Raw genomic sequence first — 25,181 nt, 5'->3', positions numbered from 1 at the left:
CGGGTAGACCCTTGACAGGAGCTTTCGTGAGGCTTGGTGACCATTGAGGAAAGATATTATCGTCGGGGTTTGGCCAAGGGAGTCTATTAACTAGGCTAGTAGCCTCTTGAAATCAAATGGCCACCATCGGCTTGCTCAACTGGTCATGATATGAGAAAATTCCGGTACCCTTATCTTCTTCACGTGCGTAAAGCAAGTTCCTCTAGCTAATATTCTGTAGTGCCATGGTGAAGGTATTTCACATCTTGGCATCGCTGTTGCACCGGAAGGCATGAACCTACGGCGGGGCGACTGCTATGTAGCTGTCACACGTTGGACCGGTCCACTAGTCAGAAATCTGGCAGGTCAATTTAAGGCCTGGTAGTGTACAACTTGTGTATTCTCGTGTGAATACGGCCGAATTTGTACATTCAGTCTACGCAACCTGACCAGTATAAAGATTCTCTTGATATAGGCATCTACCTGCTACCTCTCTTAGGTCACTCCCTACATTACATCCAACCCAATCCAACTACACCAGACCCATTTTTTAAATCCACCCAATTACACTTTTATGTCCCGTGTAATTGAATTGGGTGTAATAACGTGTATTTATAGTGGGTACCAGCCACACTAGCCATAGTACACAGCCACTGATAGTGTTTACTAGTAATTTTGGTGGTGTTGCTAACAGGGTCCATGCTTACTGTACCACCGGCATGAGTGGCTACACGATGGCATAGACGAGGGCAATGACGGGAGCCACGGGAGCGACGGCGAGGTTGGGAATAGCATCAACCTGTAGTATGGGTAAGGGCGCCGACGAGGCTTGCGAGACCCACTTTTGGTGTACACCAGCAACTTTGGTAAGTGTAATATACCAAAGAGGGTCGGAGTTTCCTATCCTTCACCGAGCGTTACCCGGGTATAAAGGAGACTTTTGACCGGGCACATCGGACTCGTTGGCATAGGGGTCGGGGGAAATGCAAGTCAATTCGTAAGGGCTAGGGCTGCAAACATATCATCTGATAATCAAGCTATCAACGTAAGTCGACGACTATCATACTATCATCGTAGCATCTAACCTACTGAGCTCATGACTTCAATTGTCCGTATTACGATAATATGTTGTTGAAGGGATTGGAGCAATACCTAACGGAATCTTCACGATGTCTTTCGAATTATTTGCAATTTCTCGTCGATTTCTCATCTGTAATTCTCGATGCATATGTAATCCCCTTATAATACTGCTTGCCTGAATAAGTATTATCCATCTTATGTGCGTTCAAGGTGATTTGCACTTTTGTAGGTAGGCATTCCAAAGTGCTTTTATCCTCAGCCTCCAAGGTGCTGATAACAACTATCCCCCGCGCCCAAACATAATAAGCTCACTGAACAGGACAAGCAGCCTCATTTCATGGTATTGAGCCTTTCGATACCGACGCTGACCTCGAACTACATCCATGTCAGATTCGCATAAAGCCCGAGTGTAACTGAACGTTGTAGTCATCTATAATTCGCCTTCATGGGGGTTTTTTTTTACCAAAAGCAAGAGAAATAGGTACTCTTCAGCCATACCGAATAATCTAGGTATGCTTCTCCGCATTTGCGAAGTAAAAGGTTGATTTTACGACTGCCTAGATTACCTGACCGAAAATTCCGAACATAGTCATATAGATATCGTATAAGTTATCTAGCTAGCCAACGGCGACAATGTGTCCTCTATCATGCCTCAAGAACAGTATAGTGTTCGAGGATTAGCTGTAGCCTGACTTCCCACGATAGCCTTCTGCCACAAGATATGCAAAACTGTCTTCTGAATTCGCCACACATCACCCCTAACCCCCCCTCCTCTAAAACGCCTGGTAAAGGAGACAATTGCTTGAATGCAACCCGCCCCTATGCCTGTTAAGACCCAATGTCACATCACACGTATCGAAACTGGGAGCATAGATAGCAAGCATGGTCTCATACCTTACCATTACACCAACCCCGCAAACTCGCCACAGTCCCATATAGATAGACAGCATGAGCGAATCATCGCCAGGCGGGCCAAGTCGCCCATGCGTGGCGGCTACAATTTACGGCCCCGAGCCCCGCAAAGGGATAGGGAAAGGGGCCAGCAACTGGTCGCCCAGCACGGCTCGCCCGCCGGCAACCCGATCTCCACCCGAGAACAGCTACAACAACGACAATGGCAGCATACCAGCAACAACAGCGCCAACACCCCAAAGACCACCTCACCCCAGCGCTCAAACCAGGCAAGCGGCCACGGCCACGGCCACGCCCAAGACCTCAGCACCCCAGACGACTGCGAAGAACTCGCGGCCCTCCATTCACAGCGCGGGGGGCCGCACAGGCCGGTCTCGGAGTACCAGGCGAACCTCGACTCGGTGTCGCCCGAGTGCCGGGACCTGTTCCTGAGCTGCTGCCCTGCTCCCGCGGATCAGGAGGGGGGAGAGGGGGAGGACGACGACGTGGACACGTATTGGACGTGGAGTCGCGAGAAGATGCAGTGGTTCCATGTCGAGGAGGGGACGGGGGCTGTTGTTTGGTTCCCGGATGAGTTGTGTTGAGGAGTTCTAGAGGAGGGGTGGCATTGCAAGGCGTTTGTTGGATGTATGGTAAACTATAGTCTGAGTTTTGTTGTCATTGTCGTTGTTGTTATTGTTGCTTTCATTGCTCTTGTTGTGGTTGTAACAATACCGGATGTGGAGTCGGTAGGGAGGCAAGCATCATCTGTTGGTAACCTACCATATGCGGTAGTTTCCTTTAGCAGTATTTTTTTATAGTCGGGCATTAGACGATACCTAGTACCCGAACATTTCAACATGTCCATCTACATGCCTAGGTACCTCGTAACTAGGTACCTAACCACTCCTTTATCTAAGACTGTCTAGCAGTCTCTCTCCTCAATAATGTATATCCAAGAATTATGTCAAAGAGTCTTCCAGTTCATATATTTGTAAAGTGGCTCAGTTATCCTTGGCCCCGCACACCTAACTAGGCTATATAGTAGTTCTTTCCTGAGGCATCATAGAAAAGGATTCACTTACACTAACTTCATAGATAGGTACTGTCAGCTAACCTATATCACTTAAGTAGAAAAGGTATGGTCTATCCATGTCATCACCAACTTCTTTACTGTGCAGTGTGCAGTGATTTCTAACAACCCCTAAGAGACTATGAAGGGAACATACTAGGTTAGGTATACATGTAGCTGTCTTTGTTCCAGCTAGCCTTAGGCAGGCCTTGACAACTTCCGAGGTTATTTATACCGTAATCCTAAGCAGTGAACCTAGTATTGTTCTAGTTTTATATCAAGTCATGTGCCGACTTTAAAGTCACCTACAAATCCCCCCCCTTTTCTCTAGCCCACGTGAATGGTATAGCCCCACATTAAGTAGGTATCTACGCAAGTATAAAAATCAGATGATCAAGAATCTGGGCAATACCTCTTATGAATACTACACTAGGTACCTACCCATGCATCCAGGTCAGTCAGTGCAAGTACAAGCACACCATCTCGTTGAATAGGTCACTTGACCTAAGATCATCTGTTACAGCAAGATAGCAGGCGTTGATTTTGTTCCTACTCGAGGGCCCACTTGGCTAGAATCTAAGTTATTTACATAACTTAGGTAGGTTATAAATATCAATTTGCCTTTTACAGTATGCTACGCGAAGAATAGGCAGGCATCTTTATTACTCGACTGAACCATCTATAAATTAACCTAGTTCACCACTTACACCTCACTATATACATATGTATAGATAAAACGTCGACTAAATCAGTGTAATATTAAGACAAGGGTATAGAGTATTTCTAGGAATGCAAGTACTTATAGTAAGCGGCGATTGGTGCGCATCCAACATCCAACATCCAATTCCTATACCTAAACATGAAAAAGCCAAATAACCATTTAGTTTAGGGCAATTTATGTACGACAGGTTGTAAGAAGTTAAAATAGGTGTGTAAGAAGTTATAATTTCCACGGAGTCCCCTATACAACCCAAAATCCCATTTTGCCCACCGACCGTTCCTTTTACAATTCACCACAATTCACCGCAATTCACGAAATTACATACATACATGCCCAGAATGTGGCAGTGACAAAAGGCCTGCGAACATCCGAGCTGGTCCCACCAAGCTTCTGATCCCGTCGCATGTTGCAAGCCCGCCCAGGCCCGTTAGCTAGGGGGAAGGGTCCCGGCCCCGGAAGCTAGTTCTCCTTGCCGAATCGGGACGGATTGTTGGCGGTGGGCGCATTCTATTCGTTGGGAATGAAAAAGGGGGTAAGGCCTGTCCCCACTTCTCCTCTCCAGTGGTGCTTCTATAAAAGTAAAAATAAAAAGTCTAGTGCAGAGTATCCGCACCGGTGGCCGGTGGGTGAGACATTGCATCAAATCGCATCTCGTATAGAAACACTCATGATAGTGGCTAAATCTACTTGACATCTGATCCCGGAAACGGTTGCGTGGGGTAACATCGGGCCCATGTGTCTCGGGTATGTAGGTACAGATTGCGCATATATGAATTGTATATAATAGATGAGATACATAAATGGCCAGTGCATACCCACTCGATGTAGATTTTTGGAACGCAGAGCCGCTTGTCCACCGTCCTAGACACGGTTTGCAGCAAATCTTGGCAACGATGAAGCTTCTCATGTCGATACAGCTACTTGCAGCAGTGGCCGAAGCTGCTTTTACATGGCAGAACGTCAAGATCGGGGGCGGCGGCGGCTTCGTGCCGGGAATCGTATTCCATCCTACAGCCAAGGGTGTGGCCTATGCTCGGACAGATATTGGTGGCCTTTACCGTCTTAATGAGCAGGATGATTCGTGGACCGCAGTCACGGATGGCATCACGGATAATGAGAACTGGCATAACTGGGGAATCGACGCCGTTGCGCTTGATCCGCAAGATGAGAATGTGGTATATGCTGCCGTCGGAATGTACACGAATGACTGGTATGTCTTGACTGGTCTATCCTACCTCTTTCATTGAAAGGGACACTAATATAGGAGTGGGTTAGGGATCCAAAATCCGGTGCCATTATTCGTAGCACTGACAAAGGAGCTACTTGGAAGACCACAGAACTTTCATTCAAAGTGGGGGGCAACATGCCGGGTCGAGGAATGGGTGAACGCCTCGCAGTTGATCCAGCTAACTCGAAGATCCTATACTTCGGCGCTCGTAGTGGAAACGGACTATGGAAGAGTACGGACGGCGGAGTGACATTCGATGGAGTATCCTCCTTTACAGCAGTCGGGACATTCATCCCGGACCCTAACGACGTCGGGGGCTACAATGGTGACAAGCAGGGCCTGGCGTTTGTGACCTTCGATTCTACCAGCGGCGTAGCAGAAGGTGCCACCAAGCGAATCTTTGTCGGAACCGCTGACAATACCACGGCCAGCGTCTATGTTTCTGAAGACGCTGGCGCGACCTGGAATCCTGTCAAGGACCAGCCAGGCACATATTTCCCACACAAGTGCGTTCTCCAACCAGAAGAAAAAGCCTTGTACCTCACATATAGCGATGGCACTGGACCATATGACGGAACTTTGGGGGCTGTATACCGGTATGACCTCTCCGCGGGCACTTGGAAAGATATTACGCCGGCATCTGGCGGTGATCTTTATTTCGGCTTCGGAGGGCTTGGTGTCGATATGCAGAAACCCGGGACGATTGTGGTAGCAAGTCTGAATTCGTGGTGGCCAGATGCGCAAATCTTTAGATCGACCGACTCAGGGGCCACTTGGACCAAAATATGGACGTGGGCCAATTACCCGGAAATGGACCTCTATTATGGACTCACAGTAAGTGAACTGCGGGAATGAAGAGTGAGCAATAATACTAATCCCAGTTCCATAGACTTCCAAAGCCCCATGGATCAAGACAGGCTTCATCGATATGGACACGAAAGATCTTGGTTGGATGATCGAAGCGCTGGTGATCGATCCCCTCGACAGCGACCATTGGCTTTACTCTACCGGCCTGACTGTGTTCGGCGGCCATGACCTGACGAACTGGGACACGTCGCACAACATATCGATTCAGTCGTTAGCCGACGGCATCGAGGAATTCTCCGTACAAGACTTGGCTTCACCACCTGGAGGAAGCGAACTGCTGGCTGCCGTTGGTGACGATAGCGGATTTACTTTCCCCGACGTAGACAGTTTGAAGGTATCGCCAAGCACGCCATGGATGAACCCCATTTGGGCAACGTCTTCGAGCGTTGATTACGCCGGAGCGTCTGTGAAGAACATTGTTCGCATCGGTACCAGTTCTGGCTCTCAACAGGTAGCAGTCTCAAGTGACGGCGGCACGAGCTGGAATATCTACTCTGGAGCGGATTCAAGCATGAGCGGTGGCACGGTAGCCTACTCTGCCAACGCTGATACAGTGGTTTGGTCAACAGCCACAAACGGTGTACAGCGTTCTCAAGACCAGGGCGCCTTCGCTTCAGTATCTAGTCTCCCCCCAGGAGCTGTTATTGCTTCAGACAAGCAGAACAACACTGTATTCTATGGTGGTTCCGCGGCAGATTTTTATGTTAGTACGGATACGGGCAAATCATTCTTGAAGGCCGGCTCTCTCGACAGCGCCACCGCGGTTCGCGATCTCGTGTCACATCCTCTCAAGGCAGGCGAGATCTGGGCATCAACTGATGCAGGCATTTTCCACTCGACGGATTACGGGTCTTCATTTGCTCAGGTTTCTACTACGCTTAAAAACACGTACCAGATCGCACTTGGACGCGGATCAGGTAACGGCTGGAATTTGTACGCATTTGGTACAGGATCCGCAGGCGCCAAGTTGTACGGCAGCGCAGATGATGGCGTTTCTTGGACTAATATCCAAGGCACTCAAGGTTTTGGCTCGATCGATAATTGCAAACTTGCCGGCAGCGGAAACACAGAGGGACAAGTTTATGTTGGGACAAATGGACGCGGGGCCTTCTATGCCTCGGGCACGATTTAAAACAAATATAGAAGTGACCTAGGAATAATTAAGTCGACGGCTTTTAAAGCTTAGCTGTCGTAGCTTCATAGTCTATCAGCATCTCGGATCATACAGTACAAATCCAGATCGAATGAATTTCAAAGGCACGATGCTCGGCCGAAGACGGAAGTCTCGTCTCATAAGTTTGTCAATAAAATCGAATTTGAATGATTGATGAATACGATAGATATTGAGATCAGCTAGGTGACCAGAACGTTCATTTCTCTCTGAGGCCGAATTTCGGTGATTGAGTCTTAGAAAGTGTCGGTGGACAAGGTCTACCGAATATATCACGTATTGCAATACAATGGTAGGTAGTAATGTATACGCTGCTGCGTTGCAGCAGCGCTGGGTGGGATACCAAACACGTGGTGTATAACTGTATTAATATCTAAGGAGCAAGAGAAGACTATTGTAAATGGCTATCTAAATGAATCTACTTAAATGCGTAATCACGTCACGTGATCACGCATTACTAATCACTGTATGACTAACCCATATTCCTCATTCTCCTTCAGTGGTATTCCAACACTGGCAAATTTTTCTTTTTACGGTAGTGTGAGATAGCGGCTTGAGGGGTGCATCGCCGAGGTGTAGATTAGGCCATTATTACGTGGTTGCGCGTTTGGTGTGCGTGGTTGCCTTGTTGCGGCGTCGGCGTGCAAGGGGTAAAGGAGGGGTAACAAAAGTAAAAGGGCTTGCTGTGCTTCTTTCGTAAGGAAGAAGGTGAAGGTATTCACATCGTTTTGCTTACTGCTTCTGTGAGCCTTATTCACGCGTGGTACCTTCCTGAGTCACCTATCGGTCACTATGGTACCGTTTTGTGATATGTCAGAAAGGTACCGGAGAGTTGAGGTGTATAAGGCTGGGCTCTCCCTCTACGTTATTCCTTGATCTTTTGTCCTTTTCTTCCATCAAGTCAATCCCTCTGGCTGTATATTTTTTTGAATTCTCAACATGTCATCGCGTTCCATGCCGTGTCGCCGCTGCGCCTATGCCATGACAGGGTGGGTACCCGGAGTCGATGATATCGATGACGGTCATACTTGTTATGGGTGTTTCGAAACCGATAGTAGGTACGTCTACTCCCTTAGGTTCTCGCGGGGCTGACTTTGCCTTAGACGGGTCGGCAAAGTGTGATCGTTGTTATCATGCGAAGAAACCGTGTGTTCAGGTATGTATGCAAGGAGAGGAGGAATAAGTAACTGCGTTGCTGATACTTGGCTAGCTCGAGGCGGCTGCGGCTCGGATTGCCGTGGCCTGTTACCGTGCGTTGCGGGAGGATGCAGGAGTGCGCTCGGTAGGTGGTTGGAAGAGAATGTCGTCCCGTTGTGGTGTCTGACTGCTCGTGTATAGATCGCCGTTCGTCGTGCTCAGATGGCGTTATACAAGTGTCTTCAGGACGTGAAGAATAGGAATGGGATGAGCGAGGTTCGCGCTGCTCGTCATCGTCGCCGTGCCGAGGAAGACTTTAAGGACGCGATGGTGAATGCCGCGCAGGACATGGTTGTGCAAATAACCAGGCTGGTTGACAATGTGTCTGCCTTTCGTGGGCAGTTGGAACAGGTATGTTGCTCTGTGCCCGAAGTGAGGGTGGCGCTAATCGTGGCCGTAGGCTTCTGCTACTGGTGGTGCTGGGGGTGCTGATGGGGTTGTGGGTTCCGGGAGCGGATCTGTTGTTGGGGATGGGGTGAGTGGTGGTTTTTCGGGCGTTGACTTGGGTGGTGACGATGGTGATGATGGTATCGTCCATGGTCCTCCTTCTGGGCTGCCGAGGCGTGGCCGGGGCAAGCGGGAGGGCTCCTACGGCTCTGATGAGGCCTAGGCTATGTTCCTAGCTCCTCTTCACCCATCCTTGTAGGCGCATGGTGATGCGGTTGTGATCAACAAACGTCTTGAGTGCTTTGTTGGCGGTTGACTTGGTCATCGCATCGGCTGGGTTGTCTTCACCGTGGATCCATCTGATATCACTTATCTCCCTTCGTTCGTATGATTGGCGTAGTGACATAATGTCAATCATCAGGCGTTTTTCCTTCGTTGTTCCCAGCTTGACCAGACATTCGTATAGCGAGAATGAGTCCGTACACACAATCATTTGGGTTGCTGGGATACCTAGCTTACTGAGGATCGACGTGACTGTTGTAGAGATTGCGATGCCCATATCAACACCATGGATCATGGCGTATATCTCGCTAGCTAGTACGCTTCTAGTTACCCTTTTGCACTTGGTGGAGCTCCAATGTATGATATTCCCTTCCATCGTGAACGTGTTGTCCTGGGTGGTTTCATTTGCAACAAAGATGATATATCCAATCTGGGAACTCAAGTCTTTGTTGTTGGCAAACGAGCCATCAACGAAGACGTATGTTTTGGCCGTTGCGAGGTCGATTGGGATATAGTGCAGGCCTCGCTCGATGTTGTCCATCTGCCATTGGAGTCGCTTGTTTAGTCTCACGATAGCCTCCTTATCAGGGTCCGGGTGCTGTGCAGCCTCGGACAGATCAAACGTAGCCTCTGGCTGGCAAATTGAGGCGATATAGGCACCTCGGGCGCGTTGCTGCACATACTGCTGCTTCGCATCCTTTGGGTTGTGCTCAATAAGCTCTATCTTCGTTCCTTGTGCTTTCTGTTGAAGATGAAGGGATCCTTTTTCTTCTATAGAGAGCGTGCAACCATTGAACAGTAGTGGTTCACTTGGTGTGAGATAGGTCTTGGGTTTCGCAGTGAATGCCGCCTTCTTGAGTTCGTCCTCTTCAAGCTTACTGAACGCATCGTCTGATAGTCCCAGTGTATCGTCTGTCTGCATGCCAATGAGGCCGAATCGTTGGTCGGATTCGGTTACCAGTAAGCACGGGTCGTACGTAGAGGTTATCATCCGCAGGTTTTCCCGGTGGTGTTTGAAGTATGTTGCCCACCAGTGGGTTCCTGCTTCGGCTATACCGTACAATGGTTTGATTACCTTCATGATCGTTCCCTTGGGGTACTTGTGTACGATCTGCGGAGGGAGCTTTGCGAGGATGGTGCGGTTCAGCGTTGTGTTTGACTGTGTGTAGGCCTGGGTGATGTCTCGAAGCCATAGCTTCATACCTTCCTTTACTAGTGCGGGCGCCAGGGCGACGATGATTCGTTGGCTTGATCGTTGGATCGTGGGGGATTGAGTCAAAACAAAGTCCTTGCCAGCGTCGTTGTGGCCTTGAATGACCAACCGCGACTTCTCGTAAGGCGTTGTTGTCTTGCCCTTGATCTCCCTTACGATCCTAGCGTTGAACAACCTGTTCCCTCCATGCCGGCGCTCATCATACCTTTCGAATTGGAAAACACCGCGTTCAATAAGAGAGTCAATCTCTTGTGCATCTGATGCTTCGAACGGTTCCCCAGGTGTAGTTATTTTTCCTTCCTTCCTGAGTTGAATTGCCAGTTCCGCATCAGCGGCCTCCTTGGTTGTGATGTAGGACACTTTTCCAAACGTAACATGCTGGGCCTTGTTCTTACTTCCCTTCGGTCGTCCACGTCCGCGACGTTGTGGAGTCGGGGGAATGTCCTCAAGAGTCGGAACGTATTCGTCGTTCTGTCCGTCGCTGTCTGAACCAGATTCACTGTCATATGCCATCGGCGTCTCCGTGTTCTCATCGCGTAGGTACGGTTTGACAATCGTTGTCCTAAAGTTGGTGAGCTTGCCGTTGACGTCTACCGTGCATGTCTCTCCTTGTCGTGCAATGAGTGTATGGGGGCCCGTCCATCCTCTGTTTTCCCTGTATACTCGCACTTCTGATTGTAGCGGGAGGTTAAGGGTGTCGATGGTCGAGGGGCCATTTCTCATCCCGAGGGCCTCTTTAACTTGTCGATTTGCCTTCAGCCTTCGCACGATCTGCATTGCCTTCTTTATTGCTGCTGCACGGGCTGTCAACGAGGGTGCGGGTGGTGTACTGTCGGCAAGGCGTGGGTACGCTCCAAACACGAGGAGGGTAGGTACAAGTCCATCGGGGCCAGCTGTGTCATTGACCGCCTTGACTGCCATCTGTAGGATAGATGCTTCATCTGCCTCGGTGCCTTGCAGGTCACCCGAGATTACCTCGTAGGCACGTCGGAGTGGTCCATGATAGCGTTCAACTTTACCGATTGAGTTATGAGCCTCGACGGGGACTTCTTCAACAGTAATTGACATTGCCCTTGCGTTGCTGGTGAACTCTTGGGAGGTGAAGTTCTTGCCAGCATCAAATACCATGTTGTCAGGTGGTCCTAGATAGGTATCGATCCAGGCCATCCTAAGTACATTCCATGTATGTCTGGCCGTTATGTCCTTCATGAACTTGGCTGCTTGGAAGGAGGTGGCTTTGTCGACTACGTGAAGGACCGGCTTGTTGTGGATATACATCACGTCGACGTAGATGCTATGGTTGAAGTCGACATCGTCCTTCACCGTGAACTTGAATCGTCCTGGTGTCGGGCTATGTAGTTGGCACTGGTGGCAGAACTTATTGATGTTCTCGATTACCTTCGCATCAATATTGTCGTATCCTGCCTTCGTGAGGACGTTGTGTAGCCGCTCCGCCGCGGGGTGTCCGAATCGTCGGTGGATCTGTCGTAGTTCTCCTTCTGTTAAATGACAGTATGCGAGGCTTCGTTCCTTGTCGTCAAATAGGTACCAGGGATGTCCCCATTTCCTCACAATTGGGTACTCTTTCTCTTCGTGGACAAGGACGTTGTCGACGTTATTGAGAAAGACATGCATCCGATCCATGTCTCGGAGGCACATTAGGAAAGGGGTGTTGGCCGGTACAATTTGGAATGGGATTACTCCAAATGGTGTTGATACATTTGCCGTGCCGATATTGTGTTGCTCTGGGTTATCACCAAAGCGGACGCTGTGGTTCCCTGCTGTGGATGTATCGAGGGTCACTTCTGGGTGCATGCGTTGGAGCGCCATAAATTGCTGCTGGCCTCCTGTAGATACTCCAGCGGCTCCTGTGTCTGGCATGATACCTTGGAAGGTCGACGAGTATCGGTCCTCGAGGTAGAACATGCAAGGGCTGCTGTGGGATTTCCTCACGGGATCCGGTAGGTGATCCAGCCCATTGCCAAATGTGTTGGAGCCGGTAAATGCATGGTACGTTGATTGGTTGGCCAGGATGGTGGCAATCTCTTCACCATTTACTGTGCCATATGCCGTCATGTATTGAGAGGTTCCTTCCGGTTCCTGCTCGTTCTGGTCTTGCTGCGCTATCCATGTATCGTAGTCAGTGTCTGCTTCGTCCCCTGACTCAGTGGGGACTGTCTCTATTCCTTCGTAGTCGATGAGGAATGCAGCAAAGTCGTCATCGTTGTCTTCATATCCTTGTGCTTGGACAAAGCGGCGATAGCTAGAGCGGTTGCTTCTCCTTTCAGACATTGGGTGTTTAGTAGACCAACACCCTGCTTTGCCACATACAAAGCACTTCTTCGAGCGGTCGCTGCTGGTGCCGCGTCGGCTATCCGACTTTTTACCTGGTGTAAAGTTCCTGCGGTTGGGCACAAAACCTCTGCCTCGATTGGTGCTTCGGTAGGTGCGATCAACCCAATACTGACTATCAGTCGCAGCGTTGTGCATTGTATACGCCCTGCATCGCAGTGAATTGCCAGCGGCGCTCCGCAGGTCGGAACAGACGCTTTCAAAGGTGTCTGCGGGCCGTAGCAGTACGCCAGCGAATGCCGGGTGTCCTTGTACCGCGCTTATCATTCCTTCTCGCAGGTTAACGTCTTCGAGGTAATTGATTGATAAGCCTTTGTGTATTCTCTGGATTTGTTCGATAAGCTTTTCCAGGCATGTGACAATGTCGGCGTCGGGGTTCTCCCTCATTACGGTGTGGATGGTTGTACTCCTCCATTCGGACATATACATTTGTTGATTCTCTGTCGTGTGGTAGAAGTTTTTCGTTCGGATCACCATCTCCTCGAATGTAAGGTCCTTCTCGGCTAGGTAGTTGAAGTAGAACATTAGTGCTCGTCCCTTTAGCATTGTCGAGTATGCGTCGCGGTACTGGTGAGCTTGCACATTGGCTCGTCTGCACATATCCTTGAAAATCTTCAGTTTTTCGTCCAAGATGTCATACTTGTCTCCGCCAAACTTGGAGTCCTCGTTTGTGTACATCCTCGCTAGATCCGCGAGTGCTCGGGGTGAGGACATAGTGGGAGCACTGGGTCCGCTATAGGGCTGGTATTGGGGTTGTCTGTCTGGGGGAGGCATTGTTTGGTTGTGCATCATCTGTGAAGGGAACGGTGACTGGTTGTATGGCAGGGGTAATCGGGAGCCGGGTGGTGGGTCTAAGGAGGGGCCTTGTATGCTCCTCTGATTGAACTCGCCGTAGGTTGGACGCGGATTGTCGGCTCTGAGGTTATTCATTGCAGTCTCGGTTGCGGGTACTGGGGTGGGGAAGCGGTTGTCTTGTGTGGACGGGGTCTGGGACTGTGCCTGCGTCGCCTGCCTGGGATGCTGGGTCGGGGGTGTTGTTCTGTGTGGAATCTCGATCGATGGGACTACGTTGGGTTCGTGTGGCGGTTCAGGGGGATTAGTCTGTTGATCCTGAACCGGAGCTTGTTCGGGTTCAGTCGGGGTAGGTGGCTCCTCAGGCGGTATAATTTTGGGTAGTTTTGCCGTGAAAAATGGGTTGCTCCTTGAGATGAAGTCGGGGTTGATCTCTCCAACTTGTCTGGCTTCTTCTTCGGGGTACCTTGGAAATTCCTCGGCGGTTAGGATCTCAACTAGCCGCGTAGCGCTGTTTCCGCGATCTGAGCTGTATATACCGTGGTCGTTTAAGTGCTTGATGGCCCTTGTGCGGAGGTTACGATTTGATGCTCTAAAGTGAACGAGTGTCCATCCTTCGAAGTCGTTGCGGAAGGTATCCCAAAGGGGTTCGTCTATAAGTTGGTCATCATATCCCGAGAAGCATTCGGCAATATAACTATCCGTCACTGCCCTGGTAAAGGGTGGGTTATCCACGTCGAATTCGTTGCCTTCATGTTCTTCGCTGATGTAATGTTGCCAGGTCTGGTCCGGGTTTGCCATTTTGTGGGATTGCGTAGTACTGAGTACGGTTGAAAGTAAGTGATAGAAAATAACAGAGGTACGTGGTTGGTGAAGTTAGTCATGAGACGTATGCTGGTAATTTGCCCTTCGCCATGTAGGTTGGCTCTGTGCCGTCTTTATGTTCCTACGCCTTCGTCTCCGAATAATTCCATCGTCTTCAAGGATTAGCCGTCTGGTGACTCCCGTGGTTCGGTGCCGAGGGTTGCCATATCTTGTTTTTCGCCATGCCTTGGAAATAGCGGTATGCCAGCATTAGGTAATTGCTGGAGCGCGCTAGATGGCGGTAAATATGGCGCTTGAGTTAGGGGCAATGCTGGGGCAATAGGAAGACGCTATCACCAATAGCTCGCAATGCTATTAGACGAGGGTATCGTAGAATGTGAAACAATTCCCTGGATATAGGGATGAAAATTCGAAATGAATATAGGGATGGTCAACAATCTTGGAATAAGAATGTAAGGGGGAAAGGAGATTGTGTTTGTCTTTTCAAGGGCTGTGTGGGTCGAAGCTGGGGAGGTTTGCGCTTCAGTGTGTTGGCGAAGGTGTAGTTGGGTCTGTAATCAGGTTTTCGAATGGTTCTCGATGCCACGTAGGTTCGGCAGTTGTTGGGTGAATGATACAGAGGTTGTTGAACAACTCTTCTATGAGATGATCTTGCTCCTATAACCGTATAGTAGTTTTGCAATGGTGGGTCTGCAACGTTCAACGGTCCTAAGACTTGTTCGAATCTCGAATAGTAGTGTTGGTTGAAGGTCTTCGAACAACTCTTCTATGAGATGATCTCCTCCTATAACCGTATAGTAGTTTCGCAGTTGTAGAACTGCAAAGTTCAACGGTCCTAAGACTTGTTCAAATCTCGGATAGTAGTGTTGGTTGAAGGTTCCTTCGTGCGTTGATGGACGCGATCCTATAACCGTATAGTAGTTTCGCAGCTGTGAAGCTTTGACGTTCAACGGTCCTAAGATCTTGATATTAGCATGTAGTCCACACAATCCTACTTGGGCTTTGAGGCCGGTAGGGTTGTGTCTCTTCATCTCTTCTTGTCCGGATGCCTTATAGTTTCCTTACAGTGAGTTGCCATTGAAGGGTTCACTGCTTGGCCTATCCGATATCCTTCCTCTGAATACCTTGCTGTTCTGTAGTCAACTTGTCGGGTCGACTACTGATCAGTGTCGGTGGACAAGGTCTACCGAATATATCACGTATTGCAATACAATGGTAGGTAGTAATGTATACGCTGCTGCGTTGCAGCAGCGCTGGGTGGGATACCAAACACGTGGTGTATAACTGTATTAATATCTAAGGAGCAAGAGAAGACTATTGTAAATGGCTATCTAAATGAATCTACTTAAATGCGTAATCACGTCACGTGATCACGCATTACTAATCACTGTATGACTAACCCATATTCCTCATTCTCCTTCAGTGGTATTCCAACAGAAAGCGAAGTGATAAGTAAAAGTTATGTCCTTAGATACATGCTAATACCAAATGTTTTTCTGAATAGATTTTAAAGGGCCATTTATATTCCAGGTTGATAGGAGGTGATTAAGATCGTGAATATAAAAAGTTGTTCTGTTTTAAATGACTGCTGTAACATAACGAGTGCATAGTAACATTGATCACTTCACCTCGCTAGCCTACCCACATCTATGACGACGCTGCTCTTCTTGGCCTTTGTCCTGATTGGGCCTCAACTTTCACGCATGGATGCTCAGCTAGCCTTGGAAAGCGTGAAACCGGCACTTTCCAGTGTTAGTTTAGGCACAGCCTTCCCCTACCAACCATGTCATGTACTACTGCATAGTACTAGTAGTACGATAGGTATATAAAAGGCATAAGCGTCGACCAGTCTTGAACCTTCTCACCATTAACCTAACCTCCCCAAAGAAAATAAACTAAAAACATTATATCGCACTAGACCGAAGCGCCATAAGAACGCGTAAGTAAGTATTTAGCTCCCGATTCATCACCTACCGCCCAAAAATAAGAAGGTACCTAATTAACATAGTTAAAGTTCCAATACACCACCAAACCAAAACCCAACAAAAACAAAAACAAAAACAAACCAACCGCAAAAATGGCCTGTGGCTCATCGCACTCCCACCTCGTCAACCGAAACGGCCCGGGCAGCGCCGCGTCCTCGACCTTCGAGAGCATCATCAAGCCCGCCGAAGCGACAGGCGGCAAGACGAAATGCATCGACTGCGGTGACTTCGAGTGCTGCTGCATCCCCATTCCCTGCACGGTGATGTGAGCAGCCTGAGAAGAAGGAAGAAGGTGGGCACCTTTTTAAGTTCAATGACAATGGTATACGAACGCACGATTTTACGAGGAGGAGGAGGAGGAGTTCATCAATTCTATTATTGATTCGGTGTTTGTTGTACCTAGCCTGCGCGCACTATTTTTTTGCTTGTCAATACAATACAATCCTGGCGTGAATCCTACTGTGATAGTCTAAGAGATATGTGTTCGCGCCACTCGTCCAAGGCCTAGCCTATTCATCGCATCCCAAACCCAAGGGGTATCATTTTTAATTGCCTTCAAAAAGTTGCCACACCAGTAGTAGCCACCGCATATTGTCTCAAGCAATAGATCAAGATTCCGTAGTTAGCGTTACCTAGGGCTATTACGCATTTTTCCCCCTTCTAGAGGTCTTCCTCGGTCGCTGCCCACAAGTTGTTCGACGTTATCCACGCCGGCGGCTTCTCGGGTTTCTTCAGTAAGCTGTCGATATCTTCTTTGATCTTAAGGCTTCCCAGCCCTTCCATAATCCGCTCGGCTTTATCTTTGGCATCTCGAATCGCATTTGTCTCGGCTCGCGTGCGGTCTAGCTGCGCCTGCATTATGGAGATGAGCGACTCTCGCGCCTGATGTGGTCGGTACTCGTTGATAAGATGGTGGAAGTTTAGGAACAGGTCGCCCAGGTCGCGAATCTTCTCAGCAGCCTATGTTATATCCCAGTCAGTTAGATGGCCTTCAAAGTAGTATTGGTAAAGATGCGACAGCGTACGGCATCAGCATTAATAGACATAATCCCGACAAGTTCCAAAAAGTTCAGCAGTAGTGACTTGGCTATCCTCTTTAATATTAGAGCGCGGTCGATGTGTGCTCCATTAGGATCCCTGTCCTCCGCGTCTGGGAATAAGCGTCTAACATCTACATCCTCGAGTTTCGGGAGCTCGTCCTTCAGTCTGTATGTATCACCAAACACTCTCCATACCCCGTCTGCTGGTTCTATCGGCGGCTGAAGATTGCGAAGCTCGCGCGGGAGGCCTCGTAGACGGATTTTGGATGCATCTGTGGCGCCTTCGATTTCTGCCTGTTGCTTCCGTAGCTCGTCTATTCGCGCGAGGCTTTCAGGCTTGAAGTCGCGCCAGAAGGGAGGCGGCGGGGGCCAGGTGGAGGAGACTTGAGGCTGTTCCTCCTCCATAACATGTATCGGAGTGATAAAATTGTAAGTTGTATGGTCAGATGTGCTTTGCTTGAATCGACAGTCGGTTTAAATAAATTGTAGCATGTAACCAAGTAAGTAAGCATGTATGCTACTATGCAAGGTTGATGGATTGAGGAGTTGGTTGAATGCTAAGTCCAAGTTTAAAGCGTTCGCCGGATTCCAACAAGCTTCCAGAAACGATGCTCGCTAGTTATCGATAAGAAGCCCGAGAGCTGCCCCTGCACTTACTCCGCAATTAGCGCAATTAGCGCAATAGGAAGCTCCAATTGGGAATTGGGGAAAATGTTAAGGTGCGGGGCACCCGAGCTTTGTAGCTGTGGCTGATGAATCTTTAAAACAACCCTTGAACCGTGCGGCATCTTGCTGAAGTCCACGGCTCTCAACAGACTAGGTTAGTGTAACTGGGCCCAGTCTCACAGAAGCTAATTGATTCGTTTTCTAAAACAGCAGCCACACTATCGTCACCATGACGATTCTTTAAAACTTCATGTGACATCCATTTCTAAACAAACCCATACCTCCTTTAATTCAAAAACCTCACTATATCGAAATTCAACCAATTAATTTACTCTTGACTTCTTACCTTAGGTAAAATCTATTACCTTTTCCCCTTCCACACACCCAACAACAACAACAACAATAATAATCACCCGCCCACAATGGCAGACGCCCGTGCTCTCCTGCGCGCTCACCGCGCCGAGAACCGCATCAAGCACCCCTACGCCGCGTACTCGGACGCCGGCAAGCTGCTGTGCAAGCTATGCCACGAGCCCATCAAGTCCGACGCTCTGTGGGAAGGTCACATCCGAGGCCCGAGCCACACGAAGCGGCTCCAGAACCACTCGCAGCCGCAGCTAGTAGATAGGAGCGACAACGACAACGGGGGCAAACGCAAGCTCGACGACTCGACGTCCGAGGCCGACGACGACGATGCAGAGGACACGATACGGACGAAGCGGAGCAGAACAGACATGGCGGCGTCGAACCACGGCAGCAGCGAGAACCGGCAGACGCCCCCTGAGCTCTCGAGACGGACGTCCAACCCGCCCGGCCACGGCGTCGAGATCGCGATACCGTCGCGGCCCGCCACCCCAGCCGCCGGGGGCTCCAACTCCGCCACCTCGACGCCCAAAGCCGCGCATGTCGGCCGCCGCTCACCGCTCATGGGCTCCGACACGAACAGCACACCGCCCACCAGCGCCACGCTACCCTCATCCGCCGCAGCGACAAGCCTCCCCATATCCACCTCTACCACCAACACACAGACAGCAGCAGCAGCCGTAGACGAAGCAGAATGGGCCGCCTTCGAAGCCGAAGTCGTCGCCACCCCCGTGACCCCCACCAACACCAGCACCAACACCAACCCCTACACCTCCGACGCCATCATCTCCGCCCCCGCCCTCTCCACCGCCCAGCTCGCCGCCAAGTCGCGAGAAGAAGAAAACGAGCGCCGCAAGCACCTGCTGCTCGACGGCGAGATAGCCGACGAGCGCGAGGACGCCACCCGCGCTCTGGAGGCCGAGTTCGAGGAGATGGAGGAGCTCGAGAGCCGCGTGCGGCGGTTAAAGGAGCGAAGGGAGGCGCTGAGGAAGGGGGGGAAGGGGAGGAAGGGGCGCAGAGGAAGTGCTGTGGTGGGTGGTGATGAGGGTGTTAACGGCAACGGCAATAACGATAATGGCGACAATAACATCAACAACACGAGAACATCCAGCAACGCATCCGCCTCCTCTGACATCGTGATGGCTAAGGGCTCACCGTTGGGCGCAGACGCAGACGCGGACGCAGATACGGACAAGAAGAGTGGCGTGGACAACAGCAACAGCAACAACAACGACAACAACTCCGCCGATAACGACTCCGATGATGACGAGGATGAGGATGATTGGGATGCCTTCCGGTTCCGGTGAAGACAAAAGGCGTACAGAAAGAAAGAAGTAACGAACAACGACAATGGACCAGAACGCGTACACATATATAGTAGAGAAAGTAACCCAGGAGACCAGGAGAGAGAAGGAAATTTCCTCTCGGAAGCAGGCGGGCAGGCAGGCAGGGATGAGAAGAAGTAGGAGTAGAGAAGAGAAGACAAGTCTGATGGCAACATACACCCACCCACCCACACCATAATATCATCAGACTCGTCTTGCACAGGGCAGCCCTGAACTAAACTAGACCCGACGAAACAGAAATCGGAATTCTTAATATCTGCATAGGGGGCGGCGTTCTTCAGTCTTGCTTTGCTGCCCACAAACAAAATTCTATAGGGGGTTACATAGGTGGTTAGCTGGTTAAACAAAAGGGGGAAGGGGGAAAAAAAAGGGGGAGGTACACATCACACTTGCATTTGCATTTGCGAGTTAGGTATTCAGCATACTACCGATTACTTCCTGTCATAGGTACTATCTTATTGTACGATAGGCGAATTGAGATCCCTAGATGAAAAAAGATTGAGAGAAGAATAACCCTCCCCCAAAACACAGATATCCCACCGGTACACCGAGTCCATATACATAATTACCATAGATCGTTCGAAGTCATCTGGCTTCAGCATTTAAACATAACCTTGAATGCTTAGCAAGGCCAAGCAGAGCCAGGGTTGGTCTGTCATAAATAAATCGTCCTGTTAGCCAACCGTTACAGTCTTCATCAATCATTAATCCATTCGTCAATCCAACCTCATAGTACTGTTTTGCCATGATTGACGAACAATCATCCATCATACGTCATAAGATAAAAATCAAACAACGAGGGGACCAAGCCGTCTAGAGACAAATCAGATAGTCTTCACGCCACCCCTGGCGCCTGTCCGGGGCCATCTCTCCCTACCCGTTCCCAGAATCGCCTCAGTCGCCACACTCTACCAACGCCAGCGTGCTCTTCCCACTTCTTGACACCCTCACTTCGCTCTCTAACCTCGCCGCGCCAGACAGCGCCGACCCAGCGACGGAGGCCGTCCTTCAGCTTCTCCTTTTCGACGGCACGCTTCTTAGCGACCAGGCCAGGGGCTACGCTGCCCTCGACGACTTCGGGTGGCAGCACGCCACGCTGCACAAGCGACTCGGCAGAAGGTCGCAGTGGCAGCCGACGTGAAAGTCGGATGGCAACCAGATTACGCGCAAGCCGCCGCGAAATCTGCGTTGTGTGCGTTAGGAAGATGTGCCGAGCGATCAACTCTGTGAGCGTCGGTCGAGAGGGGGAAGCTAAGAGGGGTGGAAGGGAGAGACGGGCGCGCCGTAGACGAAGGGCGTGCACGATGGGGTGTAAGGACAGAGTCCTAAAGTGATGGTTAATCTATCGTTACGGTTAGCATAGTATGATCAACGACGCGTCATATCATTTAGGAGAGTTGATAATGCAGGGAATAAGAAGGGGGTTAATCAGGAGAGGGTGTATTAGGCCGAGATCAACACGGATCTGAGTTTCTGGTTCTGAGCTCTCATGGGATAAATGCAAGTGCGAGAATAATGGCTCATGATCATGTTACATGTGTGTGCAAACAAAAACCAGGCCGTGTAACGCGAATAAAGTCCTAATCATGAGAACCGAACTCGGCTTTCTTAACCCAAAGATGGTATAGGTCAAAGTACACATACCCTGGAAGTGGACAGCAGATCGCTCACGTCTAGGAAGGTGAGTATATGCGTCAGGATCTCATTCGGCAGTCCGTCTAAACTCAATGAGTCCCACCCCCAGCGCAACAAGATGGACCGTCCCGTCATCACGATTTCTGCCGCTCTTTCCCTTTGTGGACTTTTACTGGAAGAAGATGACGCAGCCGGCGATGGCGGAGATGCTCCCGACGAGGGCACCGCATCTAGTGACGGGCATGAAGCAATAACAGATTGACCCGCGGCTGGCCGCTGCTCATCCTGAAGCATAGTAGAGTAAATTTCCATATGGTCGGGATCTGAAAAGTCCGTAACCAGGGAATTTGGTTGGGCATCAAGCATGGTGGCCGTTCGCAAGGCCGGCTCCCATGGGGTAGCATCGCCACTCTCGGCAACCGACGACGAGGCAACAGCTAGAGAGGATGTATGCGGCATGGCGTGACGCGACGTGACTAAGGTCAGATCGCGGGCTTTGGTGAGAAGCTGCTGCTGTTGCAAGTCGCCCGCTTCCTCTGGGATTTGGCGAGCCGACATGTTTGCAGTTTAGCAGGCAGCGAAGACAGCAAAGACAGCAATACGCGGGGCTACTACCTAGGTGTCAATGGTGATGGAATGGTAGTATGGATAGAATGGATATTATTAGTCAGGTGACCACAGTGTAGAGTCAGGTATACGACGATAGGTGTAATACTGTACGACAAGGTCAATGTGCGTTGTCCTCGGTGAGATAGTGGGTGAGTATAGGCCGTAGGATGACAGCAAGGTGTGATGGTGAATATCAGTCACAGCACCGTATGCCAACTTGTATGCCAACTTGTATGCCAACTCGACAAGATCCGCGTTCCCCGAGTGGCCAATCGCCAGGGTGAGTATTAGGCAGGAGTGTGTGTTAAAAAGCAGCACAGCTGAGTTGTTGCGTGGGTATCTGCTTGCACCCGGTGAGGTTGGGTCCCTTGCTGTTATGTAGGTAGGCTAGGAGTAGATATGTATGTATGTTTAGGTATGTTTATAACCTTGGGAAAGGCTCAATATGGAATGGGGCTGGCAGTGCCCAGGAAGCTATTCCCAACTAGTTTGAGCTCGTGACTTATGTATGTACAAGATCCTTCATCAATAAAGTAAAGTAGGGTCGCGTAGATATGATAGCAATATGACGCGGGTTAAGGGTTAAGGGTTAAGGGTTAATAGCACACTGTATGCGATGCGATGTAGTGGCCGCTTAATCGGTCGAGGTTCGTGCAAGACAAGGTGGCACTGAAGGCGGCCATCAAGGCTGGACTCTTTCAGTCTCTTTCTCTACGAAGGTACAGTAGTTGGAAATGAGCAGTCACAAAAAATGTGCCTGGAGGGGCTGACAAAAAAAGATCACTGATACACATAAAAGGCCAAATAATAGGCGGTATAAAATTGGTGGATTAGATGAAATTGAATTCGAGATGTTGGTGAGCTAGGTGAGAGTGACGAATGGTGGTCTGGTCTACAGGTGGAGCAGGTAGTGGTAAAGGAAGTGGTTGTGGTTGTGTGGTTGACAGTTGTGGCAGTGGTTGTGGTTTATGGTTCTTCTAAGGTTGGACTGGTACGAATCGTGTTTCAAGCGTTCGTCACAAGCCAACATTGGAACTCAACCATGGTACAGTACTACATGTAGGTCAACTGGTACTACTAATAGTATACCTAGTACACATGTACATGATCTATGTACATAAATATCCCCCACCATCTGACATCCAGCAGATGGTGGCAGATACGCCAAAGAGGAAAATGCAAAACACTATGGTTATATATTTAAAAACATTTTAATAGCAAGGTTTGATTTTTAAATCTTATCCTTTTAATATATAAGTTTACCTATATTTATTTAGTAACCCCTTACCGGAAGAATTATAATAATAGCCTTATTTTTAGTTTTTAGTTTTTTTTTAATAATTAAAACCTTTATTGTTAGGACATGGTCATGGACGTGGATGTGGCCATGGACGTGGATAGCCACTCCCGTGGCTATCCATGGCTACTGCCATGTGGGCATCCCCATGGTTGCTGCTGCCACAGCTTGCTGAACCTTATCTGTGTATATATAGCCAGCCTGAGACGCTGGGAGCTCAGCTCTCTTCTTCTCTTCTATATTCTCTATTGACTGATTGATTGATTGACCTTTTGAGTCCCATCATCTGGTAGCATCTCTTGCTACGGTTGGAAGACCTCCAACCCCCATACCATCCCGGTTCATCCGAAGGGTGAGCAATATGCTCACCTAGAAAATCCTCAGACCTTTTGGTTGTTGAAGGGTCAATCAACAACCCCATCCTTATCCATTGCCCATATCGTTATTGATTGCCCAACCATGGACCTCATCCTTATTCATTGATCAACCATGGATCCCATCTTTATCCATCGACCATATCTTTAATCATGGACCAACCATAACCCCATCCTTATTCATTGACCATATCGTTATTCAACCATGGACCCCATCCTTATTCATTGACCATATTGTTATTCATTGATCTCATCCTTATCCATCGACCATATCTTTAATCATGGACCAACCATGACCCCATCCTTATCCATTGACCATATCCCTATTTGCCCATCCTTATTCATTGACCATATCCCTATTCATGTCCTATTCTTATTCATTGACCACATCCTTATTAATTGACCATATCTCTTATCCATTGCTATATGGATACCTACGCACCTGGGACAACTCTTATATCATTTATCCATTGCAGTCCAACTACCTCTCTTCAATCCGACCGACCCCCATAGATATATCAATCTGTTTCAGCATATCCGGCGCCGGTCCGACACCCACCGAGCGCAACGAATGCTCTCCCTGGCCAGGAGACGTTCGTGGCTGGAACCATCCTTATTACTTCAATTCTCGGTCCCTCCAACCGACGAGATCCTTCAATTCTCGGTCCCCTCAGCCGACGAGACCCTCCAACACAACCATTCAACATGGTTGTCTTGGAAACACTATTCCCCTTATATCTTTATCCCTATATATCAGCAGAGCCGCAATAGAGCCTCAACGCACAGGCCATCGGCAGAGCCTCAGGCAACCTAACACCACACCAACCACCTAGGGCTTAAGCACATGTATCCCGCTAGGAGGACTGTCTGGAGTCGCTTCCATTTGTTGAAGCAGCACGGGTCAGCTTAGAGATTAGTATCAGGGATCAACACACATGTGTGTATGTATTGGGTGTGGATAACGTGGACGTTATCCTTTCCATTGAAAGGGGGGTGATGTTAGGACATGGTCATGGACGTGGATGTGGCCATGGACGTGGATAGCCACTCCCGTGGCTATCCATGGCTACTGCCATGTGGGCATCCCCATGGTTGCTGCTGCCACAGCTTGCTGAACCTTATCTGTGTATATATAGCCAGCCTGAGACGCTGGGAGCTCAGCTCTCTTCTTCTCTTCTATATTCTCTATTGACTGATTGATTGATTGACCTTTTGAGTCCCATCATTTATTATTTTTAAAATTATTTTAATTCTTTTATTAATTAAAACGTTATTATTAATTAAAAGCTTTATTTTAAAAGTTAACGTTTATTTAAAAGTTATTTATTTTAAAAGCCGTTTATTTAAAAGTTATTTAATTAAAAAATCCATAATTAATTTATTTAAATTAAAAAATCTAAAAACCATTTATTTAATTTAAAAAGCCCACAATTTACTAGCTATTATAACTCATTTTATTACCTCTTATATAAGATGTATTATACCTTATTTATCCGATTAACCCCTTACTTTAAAAGACTATATTTTTAGCATTTTATTACTATTTTAATATAGCGTCACCTATCTTTAATACTCATTAAATGGTTGTGTGGTTTAAAAACGTTTATATTAGAGCTTATTAGCGTTGTTAAAACAAAGCCTAGAGGTGTTTAAGATAAGCATTATTGTTCCCCCCTAGTAGATGGTGGCAGGTACGCCAAAAAGAAAAATGCAAAACATTGTGGTTATGTATTATGGTAGCCCAATAAGACATCTGTGCTAAAATCAAAAATTAAGATTGACTATTCCGAATTTAGAAATTAAGAACAG

General features: G+C 48.8%; 7 protein-coding genes across 7 annotated transcripts; 5 read left to right on the top strand and 2 right to left on the bottom strand.

Annotated features, from left to right (window-relative positions):
* Positions 1-1,530: 1,530 nt before the first annotated feature.
* Positions 1,531-2,891, top strand: GGS25DRAFT_485684 (uncharacterized protein). Its single transcript, XM_049260559.1, has one exon. It carries the CDS (start codon positions 1,866-1,868, stop codon positions 2,553-2,555), a length of 690 nt encoding a protein of 229 aa, XP_049117639.1. The 5' UTR covers positions 1,531-1,865; the 3' UTR covers positions 2,556-2,891.
* A 1,745-nt stretch (positions 2,892-4,636) lies between these two features.
* Positions 4,637-6,970, top strand: GGS25DRAFT_520470 (glycoside hydrolase family 74 protein; the record flags this gene model as incomplete). The annotated part of the gene is made up of 3 exons (XM_049263885.1): positions 4,637-4,953; positions 5,019-5,805; positions 5,861-6,970. The coding sequence occupies 3 exons, from the start codon at positions 4,637-4,639 to the stop codon at positions 6,968-6,970; spliced, it is 2,214 nt and encodes a 737-aa protein (XP_049117638.1).
* A 9,164-nt stretch (positions 6,971-16,134) lies between these two features.
* On the top strand, positions 16,135-16,550 carry GGS25DRAFT_520467 (uncharacterized protein; the record flags this gene model as incomplete). The annotated part of the gene is made up of 2 exons (XM_049263884.1): positions 16,135-16,307; positions 16,511-16,550. The coding sequence occupies 2 exons, from the start codon at positions 16,135-16,137 to the stop codon at positions 16,548-16,550; spliced, it is 213 nt and encodes a 70-aa protein (XP_049117637.1).
* On the bottom strand, positions 16,501-17,642 carry GGS25DRAFT_485661 (MED7-domain-containing protein). Its single transcript, XM_049260558.1, has 2 exons — positions 17,068-17,642; positions 16,501-17,002 (listed from the first exon to the last, which is right to left on the bottom strand). The coding sequence occupies exons 1-2, from the start codon at positions 17,485-17,487 to the stop codon at positions 16,703-16,705; spliced, it is 720 nt and encodes a 239-aa protein (XP_049117636.1). The 5' UTR covers positions 17,488-17,642; the 3' UTR covers positions 16,501-16,702.
* A 255-nt stretch (positions 17,643-17,897) lies between these two features.
* Positions 17,898-19,814, top strand: GGS25DRAFT_485659 (uncharacterized protein). Its single transcript, XM_049260557.1, has one exon. It carries the CDS (start codon positions 18,171-18,173, stop codon positions 19,416-19,418), a length of 1,248 nt encoding a protein of 415 aa, XP_049117635.1. The 5' UTR covers positions 17,898-18,170; the 3' UTR covers positions 19,419-19,814.
* A 478-nt stretch (positions 19,815-20,292) lies between these two features.
* Positions 20,293-21,650, bottom strand: GGS25DRAFT_520464 (uncharacterized protein; the record flags this gene model as incomplete). The annotated part of the gene is made up of 2 exons (XM_049263883.1): positions 20,293-20,799; positions 21,102-21,650. 2 exons carry the CDS (start codon positions 21,648-21,650, stop codon positions 20,293-20,295), a joined length of 1,056 nt encoding a protein of 351 aa, XP_049117634.1.
* Positions 21,651-23,577: 1,927 nt separating this feature from the next.
* GGS25DRAFT_225543 (uncharacterized protein) lies at positions 23,578-24,292 on the top strand. The gene has a single exon (XM_049256999.1). The coding sequence runs from the start codon at positions 23,735-23,737 to the stop codon at positions 24,203-24,205; it is 471 nt and encodes a 156-aa protein (XP_049117633.1). The 5' UTR covers positions 23,578-23,734; the 3' UTR covers positions 24,206-24,292.
* Positions 24,293-25,181: the final 889 nt, after the last annotated feature.

This window comes from Hypoxylon fragiforme, assembly GCF_022984875.1.
Source record: "Hypoxylon fragiforme strain CBS 206.31 chromosome Unknown GGS25scaffold_4, whole genome shotgun sequence".
Taxonomy (NCBI): domain Eukaryota; kingdom Fungi; phylum Ascomycota; class Sordariomycetes; order Xylariales; family Hypoxylaceae; genus Hypoxylon; species Hypoxylon fragiforme.
The sequence above is the reverse complement of the archived record's forward strand: the minus strand, read 5'-3'. Positions and strand labels throughout refer to the sequence as shown.

Bases quoted from the DNA above. Each gene is read 5' to 3' on its own strand.
- GGS25DRAFT_485684 (XM_049260559.1), top strand. From the start codon at position 1,866: ATGCAACCCGCCCCTATGCCTGTTAAGACCCAATGTCACATCACACGT.
- GGS25DRAFT_485661 (XM_049260558.1), bottom strand. From the start codon at position 17,487: ATGGAGGAGGAACAGCCTCAAGTCTCCTCCACCTGGCCCCCGCCGCCT. The intron at 17,003-17,067 runs GTACGCTGTCGC...GATATAACATAG, and splicing joins TGTCTATTAATGCTGATGCC to GCTGCTGAGAAGATTCGCGA.
- GGS25DRAFT_485659 (XM_049260557.1), top strand. From the start codon at position 18,171: ATGGCAGACGCCCGTGCTCTCCTGCGCGCTCACCGCGCCGAGAACCGC.
- GGS25DRAFT_225543 (XM_049256999.1), top strand. From the start codon at position 23,735: ATGTCCTATTCTTATTCATTGACCACATCCTTATTAATTGACCATATC.